A 15,188-nucleotide genomic window follows, 5' to 3' on the forward strand; every position below is an offset into this window, starting at 1 on the left:
AGCAATGCCATGTTATCAGTAGAAAATAAAAGAAGCTGAAAAGAGCCAAGGAGCTCCGAGCTGAGATGTTCTTCCTACTGGTAGCATAAGAAAAGCTCGCAGCATCCATTTTGGGAATGACAAGGTGAAGAAGAAAACGTGGAACAAAGAGCTGAAAAATCTCTAAATGTGACTGAAAAGCAGCATTAGAAACATTTTAAATTCTAACAAAGAGAGGGCTTGATGCATTTTCGCCTTGAAAGGACAGGCACTGGTGTATCACTTTTAAGAGCACTACTTCTACAAAGCTTTCTGTGTAGAATAGACAGGCTGTGGTCGGTTTTATGAACGCTTCTCCCAACAGCAGCCCCAGCTCTTCCACAGAATGGTCTGTGAACCCACAGACTAACACATCAGAGCTGAAGGATGGATGGAATAAGCATTTTCAGGAGAGAGGTGACCTTCTGAGTAATTTCTCACAAACCAAGGCTACATAAAATTTAGCTGGAGCACCTAGGAAAAGTTGGACTGGAAGCCATGAACTGCAGATGTCTGTCCCACTGCTGCTGTCTTGATTCCTGAAAAATCTTTGATGAGAAAACTGAGGACACGATAGTGCATGTTTTTCAAAGGGAGAAATGGAGGGGAGGGGCAGTTCGATTTGCATCGCTTGTGTAGGCAAATAAATACTTTCCCTTAACCTTTGCCAAATCTCGCACTTCTTTGCTTTTAGCGCTCAAGCTCTGAGTGAACGCTTGCGAACTGCCAGGCTCGAGAGAGGCATACAATCTGAGAAGCGGTGTGACAGCAGACTGGGAAGGAAACACAACGCCGCGGAGAGCGCTTGCCTGAAAGTCACTCGTTGTTTACAAGAAGCCTCATGAGACGATTTTGTTGCGTCACGAAGTCAAGTGTCAAACTCCCGGAAATACGTCAGTAGCTAAAGGGAATCCTATCACTCCCTCGTCACTGACGTGCTTCCACAATCCGCTCTAACCTCACCGCCCCAAATGACCGTTACTTCCCCTCACGTTGTCCCGATCGTTTCCAGCACAGCCTCTCCGGACGACTCCAGCTCTCCCACCCGCAGCGCCCCGGGCACCGCCGGGGGCGAACTGGGAGCAGCCACTGGGCTCCGCCGAGGAGGCGGTTCGCCTCCGACCGCCTCTGTCATTCAACAAGTAACATGAGGAGACCGCGCCGCCGTCCCTCTTCATCGCGCGCGCGCATAACTAGCTGACGTAAATAGAGCACAGGGAGGAGGAACCGCCCCGGCCCCGCCTCCCCGCCAGCCCACCGCGCAGGCGGGAGGGGCGGACGGCTCACTGCGCACGCGCACCGCAGTGACGTCCCCTGTTCCCGCTGCACGCTAGGCCGTGACGTCACTCCGGCACCTGCCTTCGCTCGACGCGGTGCCCGGAAGCGTCCGGCCGGGCAGTATAGCTGATGGAGAAAGGTTCCGGGGCAGTTTTAGTTCCGGGGGCTCCTCCGCATGAACCGCGGCCGCCGCCACCGCCTCGGCTGCAACAATGATCCCGATCCCGGTGGTGGTGTGCGTGCTGGGGGGCTGGTGCGCCATCTACCTGGCGGATACGCTGCTCAAGGTGAGGGCTGCGGACGCAGAGCCGAAGGGGAGCCCTTGGCCCCGCGCACGGCCGGGCAGGAGCGCCGCTTCACCCCTCGCACCCCGCCAGGGCCGGGAGGAGGGTACCGGCAGCCGCATTCCCCCGGGGCGAGGCGTGCAGTCGCCACCGGGGAGAGGCCTCCCCGCTTCGCCCACCCTCCGACACACCAGGGCTGGCCGCGACCCCTCTCTCTTCCCCCCTCGCACGCAGGCGGAGAGGCCGCTCCCCTGCCCGAGCCTGCGGGCCCGAGCTGGCGGCGCCCGGCCTCTCCGCGATTCAAATGTAACGGCTGCCGCGGGGCTCGGGCCGCTGAGGGCGCGTGACGGTGCGGCCGTTGTCCCCCCAGCACCGGTTCGGCAAGTGCCGGGCTCTGCGGCCGCGCCCGGGGCCGCTCCGGCTCGGAGGCGGAGGGGCGGCCTCCGCCTTCCCTCCCCTGCCCGCCCCGCTGAGCTCGGACGGGGCAGGCGCCTGGCTGTGGCCCGTTCCGCGACTGCAGGGAGGGTGCGGCTGGCAGGGGGGGTTGTGCCTGCACCCCACGCCTTGCTGCCCTCCTCCGGGCTGCCGAGGCGATCCCTTCCCCGAGGGCAAGCGGCTTCTTCCTAAAAACGGGGCTCTTCGGCCCCGCGAGAAGCGTTGGCGGCGGCACTCAGGGAGGCGGTGGTTTGCGTCCGCCCGTCGCTGGGGTTGGAAACGCCTTCCGGCCGGCTGCACAGGGGTCGGGTGGGTGTTAAGGGACCAAAGCTGGGAGTCGTTACGGAAGCCAGCTCTTAGTCTGCTGCTTAAACAGTTCTGTGGTGCTTTAATGTCCTTTCTGGAGTTTAAAGTATTATTTCCCGCACGACATCCTGGTCTCCAGATTGGAAAGACGTGGATTTGACAGATGGACTACTCGGTGGATAAGGAATTGGCTGGAAGGTCGCACTAAAAGAGTTGCGATCAATGGCTCGATGTCTGAGTGGAGACCAGTAACAAGTGGCATTCCTCAGGGATCAGTACTGGGACCAGTGCAATTTATCATCTTTGTTGGCAACACAGACAGTGGCAGCAAGTGCACCCTCAGCAAGTTTGCCAACTGCACCAAGCTGTGTGGTGTGGTTGACATGCTGGAGCGAGGGGAGGCCATCCAGAGGGACCTTGACAGGCTGCAGAGGTGGGCCCAGGCCACCCTCATGAAGTTTAACAAGGCCAAGTGTAAGGTCCTGCAGCTGGGTTGAGTAATCCCAAGCACGGATACAGGCTGGGCCATGAGTAGATTGAGAGCAGCCCTGCAGAGAAGGACTTGGGCGTGCTGGTGGATGAAAAGCTGGACATGAGCCAGCAATGTGCGCTCACCACCCAGAAAGACAATCGCATCCTGGGCTGCATCAAGAAAAGTGTGTGGGCAGCAGGTTGATTCTCCCCCTCTACTCTGCTCTGGTGAGACTCCACCTGCAGTGCTGCGTCCAGCTCTGGAGCCCCCAACACAAGAAAGACATGGAGCTGTTGCAGTGAGTCCAGAGGAGGGCTACCAAGATGGTCAGAGGGTTGGAACACCTTTCCTTTGAGGACAGGCTGAGAGAGTGTGGCTTGTTCAGCCTGGAAAAGAGAAGTCTCCAGGGAGACCTTGTAGCAACCTTCCAGTACCTGAAGGAGGCCTACAGGAAAGCTGGGAAGGGACTTTTTACAAGGGCATGTAGTGGTAGGACGATGGGTAATGGTTGGAAGCTGGGAGAGGGCAGGTTTAGGCTAGATGCAAGGAAGAAGTTCTTCACCCTGAGGATGATGAGACACTGGAACAGGTTGACTAAGCTGTGGATGCCCATCCCTGGAAGTGTTCAAGACCAGGTTGGGTAGATCCTTGAGCAACCTGTTCTAGTGTCTCACCATCCCCAGGGTGAAGAACTTCTTACCTGGCAGGTGTCCATGCCATGGCAGGGGGTTTGGAACTAGATGATCTTTGAGATCCTTTCCAACCCAATCCATTCTATGATTCTATGATTATTATTTGGGAGGGTCTCCTCCCCTTCTATTCTGCCCTGGTGAGGCCACATCTGGAGTACTGTGTCCAGTTCTGGGCTCCCCAGTTCAAGAGGGACAGGAAACTACTGGCGAGAGTCAAGCAGAGGGCTACTAAGATGATGAGGGGACTGGAGCATCTCCCCTATGAGGACAGGCTGAGAGACCTGGGGCTCTTTAGCCTGGAGAAGACTGAGAGGGGACCTTATAAATACCTAAGGGGCAGATGTCAAGAGGATGGGGCCAGGCTCTTTTCAGTGATGCCCAGCGACAGGACAAGGGGCAACGGGCACAAACTGGAGCACAGGAAGTTCTGCCTCAACATGAGGAAAAAATTATTTACAATAAGGGTGACAGAGCACTGGAACAGGCTGCCCAAGGGAGGCTGGGGAGTCTCCTTCCCTGGAGACATTCAAAACCCACCTGGACATGGCCCTGTGCAACCTGCTCTAGGTGAACCTGCTTTAGCAAGGGTGTCGGACTAGATGATCTCCAGAGGTCCCTTCCAACCCCTGCCATTTTGTGATTCTGTGATTATCTTTTAGAAAAAAACAACCTTAATTTATGTTTGTTGTGTAAAGTATGTGTTTTATAGTGAAGATTTTTCTAAAATTATGTAAAACCACAACTAATGCACTTTTTTTTTTTCCTTTTGAAAGTCCTTGGTTTTACTGCAATAAATTGAGACAGAGCTGAATACAAATATTTTTTAAATAAACTTTAATCTTCAGAGACTGTTGTAAGATTCATCTTTTTCCCCCTGGTGGAAAGAGGAAGGTTTGAAAAGAAAATACACCAATAAGACATTATTTATTATATCTAGGGTTGTATTTGTACGTTGCACAAATTTTATTAAGTGTTGGTTTTTTTAAAGCTCAAGAGGTGTGACTTCTGAGAGATGATTGAAATTGCAAAGCATGTATGCAAAATAGGATGTGTGCTGGTTAAATATGAGGAAAAATGAAACGGAAGGTTTGATCTGTAAGTCTCTTTCTTTTTTACACTAATGTTACAGTCCAGGAGCTGCGTCTCTTTCTGCCAAGTGCAGATAGGGCCTAGCAATTTCAAAGTAAAAAACATTCATTCTGTCACTCCTGTAAAATAGAGGAAGTACAAGAAATTTCAGGTGATGGGAAAACTTGGAAAAATAAGTGGCTCCCCCTGCTGCTAATTGTAGGAGAGCAAATGTAACTCAGTAAATGATGAGAGCTATTAGTTGCCAAATGTTAGTCTGTGCATAATAACAATTTTAACAATTTAAAAATGCAGTAATTTATCTGAAGATTTTTCCAATTTTATTACATCAAGTCTGTTATAGGTATTTGGAAATAGACGTGGCATTGTTTTGAAACACGTTAGAAGATTGGACAGATAACCAGAAAAGCATGCTCCTGACTGGAGCAAGACACACCAAAAACCACCAGAAAGGTCAGCCAACAGGCTGGTTTTCTTTTGGCTGCGACTTTGTGTCTGAGGAAGAATCTCGCAGTGTGAAGCAAGTGCTGAATTCAGGTCGCAGACCTGTTGTGCCACCATGCTGAGACCCATTTGTATGTCTGAGATTCTGAAGATCTCTTTCAGCATTAGACCTTAAAATCATTCTCTTTTGTAAGTAAGAATAGCCACTGCTTTTGTTGTTACAACCTGTGGTAGAGCTTGGCAGCAGCACAGGAGAGAAAGACCCCACATTGTTTGGAGCCAACTTAGTGCCTGATTTATGTTGAAAAAGAAGGGGGAATGCCTGGAATGCTATAGCAAGCAAGAGAGTCCAGGAGTTAAAGTTTAACTTTCATCATTCAACGAAAAGTTGACAAAGGTTATTAATCGTCAGGAAGTATGTGGGAGCCGTTGGGTTTCAGTGAATGTACTGGTAGATCTCTTGTGTGTACATCTCCATGGTAAGTTTCACTGTAAGCACCACAGCCAAGATAGGATTTGGATTAAATAACCAGATTTATATAATTAGGAAACTCAGGGTTGCATGTTTTATTGCTAGTATTGTAAATATCCCACCACATTCATGACCCAAAGTTGCTAGCAACCATAGCAAAAGGCAGTCCCTGCTTAAACCTTGAATCATTTACAATTTAATTACACCAAAAGGATGTACAGAGTGTGAGTGGGAAATAATACAGGAGTACTTTTCCATGCGTGATCCTGTTGATATTTTTGGCAAAAGAAGGATGTGTGCTGTAACTTGCAGTTGATGTTTGTTCTGTAAACTTGTTCAATGTGCAATGTCTCTCCCTCAGTTTGTTCCCTTACTGGTTTTGTTCAACTTTCAAACATTTTGTTGGGCAGTCTGAGTCTTAGATTACAATATAGAAGGCATAACTGTGTATAAATGCATTTTTGCACAAATAAATTCACATATCATAATATCACCAGAGTTACATTACATTTGTGTTAGCAAACTAAAAATATGCTGAATCAAGCTGGGGCTTGGGATGTTAAAGTCTGTCTTGTTGCTCTTTGTTGAACCACTGGCATGAAAGTTTCTGTTGAAGCTTGGATCCTACAAAAAGGAATCACGCAGGCAGACCCTTAAATTCCTGCTCCCCAGCATCCTAGATCATCCCATTTCATTCTGCCTGAAGGATCAGGAATGAGCAAAGGGTAGAAGGTTGTCCCTCCTTCTGCTATGAGAAATAAAGGATGCATTAGGCGCATTCAGTCAAGGCTAGCCTTCAGCTTTTAAGGTCAGGAAGCTGAAATGGCTCAGAGCTCTTGAACAGATTTTGTCAGCAAAGAAGAATGTTGAGGACTCCTGCTTGCTGGCAGATGTTTGTGGAGCTCCTGGAGTATTTAGCAGATGTTCATTATTCCGAAGGCTTGCATAAATAAAAAAGGCATTGCTTTTATGGTAAAGTTAATATAGCAAAGTTCACTTAGAACTCAACTTAAAGAAGCAGAGCCAAGGTCCATGTGAAAGGAGTTTGAAATGAAACATAGGATAGCAACACATCTGATACCCAGGGTGAGAGGGTGCACGTGGCAATGTGATGATCCTACCGGGCTCAAGACAGAAGGAGCAAAAGTTTGCACAGAGCTTTTTTAGTATATTTTGCAAAGGAATGCAGTCATTTAGTGATCCTAAATGCCATTTACACCACTTGTGAGGAAAATGCAAAAGGAAAATACAAAATGAAAATGAATTTTGGTACCTTTTTTTTTCCCCCCATTTGGCAAATGTATGGTCAGTAATCTCATATTTCTGATGGAAAACTTAGTATTTATTTAGGCTTTGCTAGTACAGTGGGGCTGTGATGTGGTTGGAATGAATTTGAAGGGATTGAGTGGGTTTTGCATGTGATAAAAGGAACACATTTTTAACGTGCCATATCAATATATCTGTTTAGGTTTATTATAATAATATGTGGTTGGCTGGGGTTTTTTTGGACTCTGTGTGAGTGAATAGGATGTGTTTACTTAATTCCCAAAAGACAATTTCTCATATCAGAGGTACTTAATGTCATATGAGTTTTTGTGGTTGATTATCTGATAGATTATGTGACGAGGTCTTTTTCTTTGGCTTATTAAGTATAGAAGTGTAATCATCTTTGTCATCTCTTCTGTTAAAGTTAGCAAATGCTGCATTAGCAGATGCTGGCCGAGTTGTGGACACTAAACTTAGTTGTGTCATAGGGAGTGACTAGTGTGATTAGGGAATACATTATGATGAAGATTTCTGTCGGTGCCCTCAGCTGACTGAAGAAAAACGTGGCTGAAATCACAGGGTGAAGAAGGAAGTGACACAGAAAGGATAACAGGTCATACGTGAACAATGACATGAGTAAATGGGTCTTGTGCCCTAGGAAAATTGATGCTTTAAATATTTAGTGTTCAAATTTTAGTTGATTCAACAAAATGAGAAAAGCTATGAATATAGTTGTGCAAGATGAGATCCTCCATCCCCACCACCACTGCAGCAGGACAGGAGGAATGCAAGGAACTTGGCAAGTTCTAAATTTGTTTAAAGAACCAAGGACAACAGCCAGAAGCTTGTGAAGTTCCTCTTGGGGGAGGAGAGGAGAGCGTGTTGTGAACTACGCATTCCCGATGTCTTCAGTAGGTGCTGCTGCTCACAGGGAAACTTGGGAACAATGCTCCAGTTCAGACAGCTCCCGAAGACTTATCTGGATTATGTCAGAGACACTCCTGCCTTGGCAACTGCCTGAAGTCAGAAGGCTCAAAGCTCTGCTGTGGTTTTCCTGAGCTGTGAGTTCCTCTTTCACCTCCAAGGAAAGCATTCCTTCAGTTGGGTTTCTGATACTAGCTTCCACAAAGCAGGCTGAGTAAAGCCTATTGAGAATACAAGTGCTGTATAATATAAAGTAGCAACTGCAAAACTATGTGTGTCAGTCTATAATATCAGACAATATTGCAGATGAGTATTAATCATGTAGTTTATAGTTCACAGTTCTCATAAAGAGAAATCTTTGGAACTTCTAGGAAGGCATTCTAGCAGTATCTTGAAATGCTGGGAAGTTATCATAGTGAAATAGCTGTTGCAATACAGGTTGATAATTTTAAATTCCTTCTGGCTTTTTGTTAGTATGATCAAATATTTCAGCGTCTCTTCAGAGATAGCCTTTGTGTTTGAAAAGTAGACCTCATTTTTACTCTTTTACTAGGGGGTATCCACAGTACTGATCCATACCTCACGAATATTAGAAGCTGTTTTTTCAGCTGAAACCAAAAGAAGCATTTTTTTAATTGTAGTTTTTAAAATGTCTACTGAAATGTAATTGTACATTGAAAAAATACCATAAACAATTCAGTCTTTAGCCTTCTAACCAGTTAAAAACTACTGAAAGTGCCTTAACGCAAAGAAAGATGATAATAAGGTCTTGTTTGTAAAATAACACCAGATACCTAGTCTCTCTCACAATCTGAGAACTATTGCGATTTACGTCAAAACAGTGGCTTAACTTTTTTGTATTACATGTCACACCTACCTATATGTCAAAATATAAAAAATGTGCAGGACGTTTACCTGAAGTTATACATCCATTTTTATATAAACAGATCACATTTACTGCTTGGCCACATAACACAAAGTCTTCCTAGAAGTTTTTGGTCAAACTAATTTTTCATTGTTTTGCAGTCATCCAGCTCTCTGAAGGCATCTTATGAAGACTGGCTGCTGACATACGGCTTGAGCGTCTCTCCTTTTCACATGCGATGGCAAACAGCTCTCTTCAACCGCCAGTTCTACAATTGGGGGAGATGGAAACCCAGATTTCTGTATTTATGGTATAAATTCAGGATTTATTTTTTTTCCTATCAAACCCAGATTTCTGTATTTATGGTATACATTCAGGATTTATTTTTTTTCCTATCAAACTTAACCACATCTGTGCCTTTCAGCCTTAAAAGTGTGATGGATAGACATGGTTATTTTACTAGGCTAACGATAAAACCAAACTAGTGCTGTTGCCATAATTGGCCTATGCCAGTATGAGTCTTTCTCCTCTGCTGAAAAAGACATAGCTGTAATATAAATTGCATATTGAGATGCTATAAAACTAGAAATCTGTAAACTATTTTTACCTGTGGTTTGAACTATACATAGTTCTTAAGAGTAGAGCTATTATGTGTAATACTGCATACAGATCTGTCCATCACTGCACTCCCCTGATCACTACAGTTTACAAAGATTCAAAGACAGTTGTGTCCCGTTGTCAATCATTGCCCAGACTTTCAGCAACTGTACCTGCTCAGAAGCACATTGCTCACCTTCTGTCTTTTATCTGCCTGCACCTTTCACTGCTAACATTGCACAGACTGCTGGGAATCGGTAAATATGCAGAGTGGTTAGTATGGGTGCTCCTGGACTGCTTCAGAAAACTATTGGTCAGTTGCCTTCCTAGCATTACTTTATATCTGCTTTGAAAATAAAAAATTAGTAAGGTTTGAATTTCTTTTCATTTCCTGTATTGCTACCCTCAGTGAGATAGTAATAAAAAGAGGTCTGCTTCGTACTGGTTTCTCTCATACATAATGATTTTACTATTTCAGTCTGAAATAGTTCTATATAAATCACAATTTTTAATGTTTGTAATTTATTAATATAATTTTTTCACCAGTCTTTTTAATTAACATTACAAGTTCACATTGCTTAAAATAAATCTGCTAATTCCCTGTGAGCTTCATTAAAAATGGTAAGAGAACAATTACGCTATTGTGAGAGGGAGAAGGACTGGTAGTCAACTGAAGTGTTTTTGCTCGAAGATAAATTTTATCACATCCTTCAACTATTGGACAGTGTAAAATAATAATAATAATGCTGAATAAAAGTTCACCACTGGATGGACTGACATAAACTGAAATTATTTTCAACACTGGTTTTAATGAAAAATAAATTGGTGAGGAGAACAATGTGTTTAAGTAATTGATTTTAATCTGGCCTTGCAGTTGTACCTTTCAGTTGTTCTTTAAAAAAGGTTGAGTCTCATTTCTTGTTCTTTAAGTCTTTTTATTGTTTTTGAGGAAGATGCAAAATTTACTGGAAAAGCTTATATAAATAATATGTGGTCCTACCCCATCATTTGATCCAGGTCTCTAAATATGCAATGGTGTGGTGCACCATGGTAAATTGTACATTGTTAGCTATGTTCTTATAATCATAGCTAATGGCAAGTGACATGTATTGGGTAACTGAATAAAATTTAGAATGTGTAAGAATAACATAAAAATATTTGAAAATTAATCAGGATGTGGTTTGGATGAAAAACATTTATTAAACAAGGAAAACAGTGTATGTCGTTATTGTTATTAGTTTCCTTTGGCTAATATTTTTGTACTGGATTGTTGATGTGTGAATGATAGCAGCATTAGGTAAGATTTGCCCTCTGAGTTTGGTGTGCTAAGTTGTGCTAAAGCAGTTACGTGTCCGAGGAATATACCCTGTCTTCTTGCAGCTATGCATTGCTAAACTGTTTGCTTCTCTCTGTAGGTTCAGCATAGGAATGGTGTTTGGTATAGTTGCCATGTTTGGCTCTGTTATTCTTCTCGGAAAGACACTGATGCAAACACTGACACAGATGCTCACTGAGGCACCGAAAGCCCAGAATGATCGTATGCTGCAAGTTGTGGTAAGTCTTCTCTCCTCACGTCTTTATTTGAGACTTGTGAACTTATCTTATCCCGCTTCTTAATGGGGTATGTGATTCTTAAATCCTCCCATGCAAGAATAACTTAACTCCTGTTATTCATCTACATTAAAATTTGCTGGTTTGTTATCAGCCTTAAAAATGGGGAATAGAGGTAGTAAAAGAGGAGAAGACAAATGAAGGCAAACATGTGGAAGAGGTTATATTAAAATTTCTCAAGAGTGAGAATTGGCTAGTAATTTTGAAAAGTCCTAAATTGTCATGATGCTAAGAATACAAAACAGCTAAGAATTTGCCTCCTCTGAGCTGTGCAATGTAGAGGCACTGGTGGCCTTAAAGTTTGCAAAGCACATCCATAATCCACAAGAAGAGAGGAGTCCTGTTTCATTTATTACAACACAAAACATCAGTGGAAAAGGAAAAAAGTGTGATGAGCTTTGTGTGATAGTGGAAACAAAGATTCGTTAGTGAGAAGATGGCATATTTTTTAATTGTTAAGGACTTATGCCCTAATTTACAGTGTGAAACTGAAAGTGCTGTTTCTGGCAGTATCTAGTCAAAGGCCTATTAAAAATATATTTAATTGGTTTATGCATTTCTGATGCTGGACAATATATTGTATGGTTTTAGAAAGGAATATATTTCACAGAATGGGAGAGATTGCAAATACTGTCTTTTTTTTTCTCTCTGCACAAGGCAGTGATGGAAGAAGTGACATTGCCTTACAAAGTTTTAACCTGGAAGGATTCCTAGCCATCCTTATTTCCCTGAGACTGCTATCTGGCCAGAATGTGTGGTCATTTTCCAGGAATACAGAAAGTCCTGTGAGATATCCTTCTGCATGGTGCCCAACCATTTTACTCTAAGTGCTCAGCTAGTCTAGTGAACAGAAGTTGAGAATCGTGTGCTGCCATGATAGGCCTTCCCTTAAGTGCTAAATGGCCTACGTGCAGCTAGACTTAAAAAATCGCATGAGTGCAGGAAGCCTGATCATTAGCATGTGCTATAAACTCAGTGCCTTTGGGATGGATTGGGTCTGTTGCTGTTTCACACGTGCAGGGTGAATATAGCAAATGCAGTATGTGCTGGCCACAGCAGGCAACGAGACCTGGGAGAGAACTGCTGGTACTGCCACTACAGTCACCTGGTCCACAGCCTCCTCCTGAATTATCTCCAGAAACAGACAGGAGTGGGCATTCTGTGCATCCAGTAGAGCACAAGTTGAACATGAGACAGAAAATTTTTAATTTACATGCCAACAAGGTCTATCCTAAGCATGTATGTCTATTACATCCTGGAGTAAGGAAAGCCTCCCTGACATCTTAATTTTCTGAGATCGTTATATGGATCTATCCACTTCTGTGACACCAGAGTAAAGCAGTCATTTGTAATACATTGCTCCTTGGAGGAAATAACATAGAGGCAACCAAAGATGAGCCTTTGGAATTAATCTGGTGTGAACTGGAACCATGAAAGCAGAAATCTAGGATAATGTTCACAATTTCAATGTGGAATTGATTCCTCAGTGACTGCCTACTGGCAATATCACAGCATCCAAACCAAGGACAGACTGGCACTGTAAAAGATGTAATGTATAGGGATAATGCAATGTCATGTATGGGGATAAGGTTGCTTCTCTGAAGTGGTTCTCTTGACTTTCCTACCTTATTCTTGACTTGTGGTTCTCTTTCTTTCCTACCTTATTCTTTCATTTCTGAATGGTCACAGTTGTATAATTCTGCCTTTAAATTGTTTCAGTATTCTTTCGGAGGGGAGTGTGCTAGCATAAGTTGACAGAAAACAGTGACCCATATGTGGTTGCAAAGAGTTGAAGAACAAGTGAGGAGAGCCTTCTCCTCCTTTAAATTTGTATTTGACTGCCTGGGAGAGAGTGAGTTAGTTTTTTTTTAAATGCAACTTTTTTTTTAACTGAACTTTAGCCCATAGCATAAATTTGTTTAGCCTTTAGCCTTTGGCTGTGGAGAGAGGGAGATAGTTCTGCTTGTGTTTTTTGATTAAGATTTTTGTGCCCCTCCTCGTTTGTTCAGTCATGTACTTTAGTTAAAATACCTGTCTGTGGCTAACTGGGCTGTTTTTTTTCAGCTGATCCCTCTTCTGTTGGTTGCCTACTGATAAAAATGGGAGAGGCAGATTGGTTACTAGCAGAGAATCTTCTTTTACTGAAGGCATTTCCAGAAGACTTTAAGATATAAGATGACAGTACTTATCAACAAAATACTGCTATTGATTTCAGAACCCTTCATGAGAGTTAGCTTCCCATTTAGGTGAATCTTAAACTAGGTTCTTTGACCTGATGTCTGAAAGCATCCAGTGCTGTGCTCTTAACAGGCTGTGGTCACGGTGGTATTAAGATGGCAACTCTTGCTATTGCTATTTGTCCTCCCATGTGCCTGGAGCAGAGGGCCACTGGCAACACCACTTATCTGATGCATTAGTGCCGCCAGCTGATGCTGCAATACAAGCAATGGATGCTTAATGAATGAAGAGCAGCTGTCTTCATGCAGTGAGGTACAATAGTCGTACCAGTTAAGAGAAATGTCTTGGTCATAATCACACTCTGGACAGAATTGGTGAAATTATTTGGCTTAACATTAATGAAAACAGTCCTTTGAAGGATTTCTTTTAGCTAGATTGTCTCACCAACCTACTGTAAAGTTCTGCTGCATGGGTAGGTGAATGTGAGGAATATATAGTTGAAGAATGTGCAGAACTGAATGAAGGTAGAAGCAAACAGGATCTGCTCAGTTGGATCTGCAGCCTTTTGTGTCCCACAGGGGTAGTTTTCAGAGAGTCCTGTAGACAGGCCAGGAGTTTTTGGTCATAGCATCTCTTTTCTGCCACTGGATTGCAATTCAAGTTGTGTTCACATCAGCTGCTAGAGACTGTAGTGGAGCGCACCCTGCTTCAAGTGAGGAGAGCTGTGGAGCAGACAGGAGAGCAATCCCAGAGCCTGCAGCAGAAGTGGCCTTATCATCCCGCTGCAGCACAGCAACTGAGCGGGGCTGGGAACCAAGCAGGAGGAGAGAGGGGATAGTTCCTCATTCTCTGACTCGTGACTGCTTTGAAGCCCATCTGGAAGCAGTCGGTGTCTCATGACTAGTGCAATGAAGGACTTGGGGACCGGTGGGAATCCACAGCAACAGGAGGAATGTGAGGGGCCTGCATATTATGTCTTACATAAATGAAAATAGTATACTTATTTCAAGTGGGTTTGTTTTTTTTTAAAGGTTAAATTGCCATATGTGGACTGCCAAAACTTGAACAATAGACAAAAATTATCCTTTTTTGACCTTGTAAATTTTGTATAGTCTCGTGATTTGGATAGGGAGAGAGAAGGGAGACTGACAGTTCCAGTTGTAAGCTCATTTTTTGAACTTCCAGGGCTCATAGTGTTTTAAGTGCATACAGTTTTTTTAAATTTTTCTTTGAAGGGTGGATCTTCTCTGTAGCTACATGACTTGCTGGGGGAAATTGTAAACTAATGCTCATGGTTGCCAAGCCTGTTTCATTTGAGTGGAAGTCTGTGTACCTCTTTGTAAACTTCTCAAGCTTAATATAGAGTGGGACACATTTGGTCAGGGCTGTGGGGAATAAGTAGGGCAGGGAGAAGACTTTTGTGCCTGGAGAGCTTTTCAGCCTTCAACAAAAAAAAATATCTTTAATATATTTTAAAATACATTGAATAAATTGGGAGAAGAGGTACAAACTGATAGTGCTGTGTGACAACAGCCCCTGTTCTGTTGTTGGTCTGAAGAAGTTGAGTGAGAGCAGCAAGGTTAGGGACAGAGTGATTTGTCTTTGTACTTCTTGGTTTCCTCCTGTGTTTTGTTTTGTTGTCATGCCCACATCAACAGGTGCCTGGTGTAAATTTGCCTGTCAGCCAGCTGACCTATTTCTTCTCTGCAATCCTCATCAGTGGTGTGATACATGAAGTCGGCCATGGGGTGGCAGCTATTCGGTAATACAAATTACTTTTCTCTTACTGTGTGCCAACAAAGCCTGATATGCCAGAGCGTTTACTTACAGGTGAATGTTGTTAGCACTGCTTCAGTTTATCTAGAGAGTCTATTTGTTCTGTATTTCATAGCTTCCTTATATTTGGAAGTTTGGAAGGGTGTACAATTAAGCATAGAATTTTAATACAGTGTCTATTCTACAGATCATGACAAAGGACTTCTGCTTTGCAAATATACCACACTGCACCAGGTTTAAAATAATACTTATTTTAAGTGGTCCTGTTTTTCACACAGCAATTGCATTTCTGCAGCTGCAACACTTGAAGAGGACCCGTGCGCTATTGCACAATGGTACTTTAAAATAGATTTTAAATTGATTTGTTTAAACATAGCTTGTGAAGTAGCATACCAACAGGCTGAAGCAGTAACTCAGTTGAATGTGATTTGCCCCTGTTAATCTCAGTGATGTGTTAATTTTGATCAAAGGTGGTATTTTT

General features: G+C 43.6%; 1 protein-coding gene across 2 annotated transcripts in view; it reads left to right on the top strand.

The window, feature by feature from the left end:
• The first annotated feature begins 1,508 nt into the window (after nucleotides 1–1,508).
• MBTPS2 (membrane bound transcription factor peptidase, site 2) overlaps nucleotides 1,509–15,188 on the top strand; it is a 34,173-nt gene continuing 20,493 nt past the window's right edge. For both annotated transcript variants that reach the window (XM_086467301.1, XM_086467357.1), the window contains exons 1-4: nucleotides 1,509–1,583; nucleotides 8,707–8,855; nucleotides 10,558–10,696; nucleotides 14,590–14,693. In XM_086467301.1, coding sequence (XP_086323427.1) covers nucleotides 1,509–1,583; nucleotides 8,707–8,855; nucleotides 10,558–10,696; nucleotides 14,590–14,693 — 467 coding nt within the window. The remainder of the gene's footprint in view (nucleotides 1,584–8,706; nucleotides 8,856–10,557; nucleotides 10,697–14,589; nucleotides 14,694–15,188) is intronic.

Source organism: Leptosomus discolor, chromosome 1, assembly GCF_034619465.1.
Source record: "Leptosomus discolor isolate bLepDis1 chromosome 1, bLepDis1.hap2, whole genome shotgun sequence".
In the NCBI taxonomy this organism is placed as follows: domain Eukaryota; kingdom Metazoa; phylum Chordata; class Aves; order Leptosomiformes; family Leptosomidae; genus Leptosomus; species Leptosomus discolor.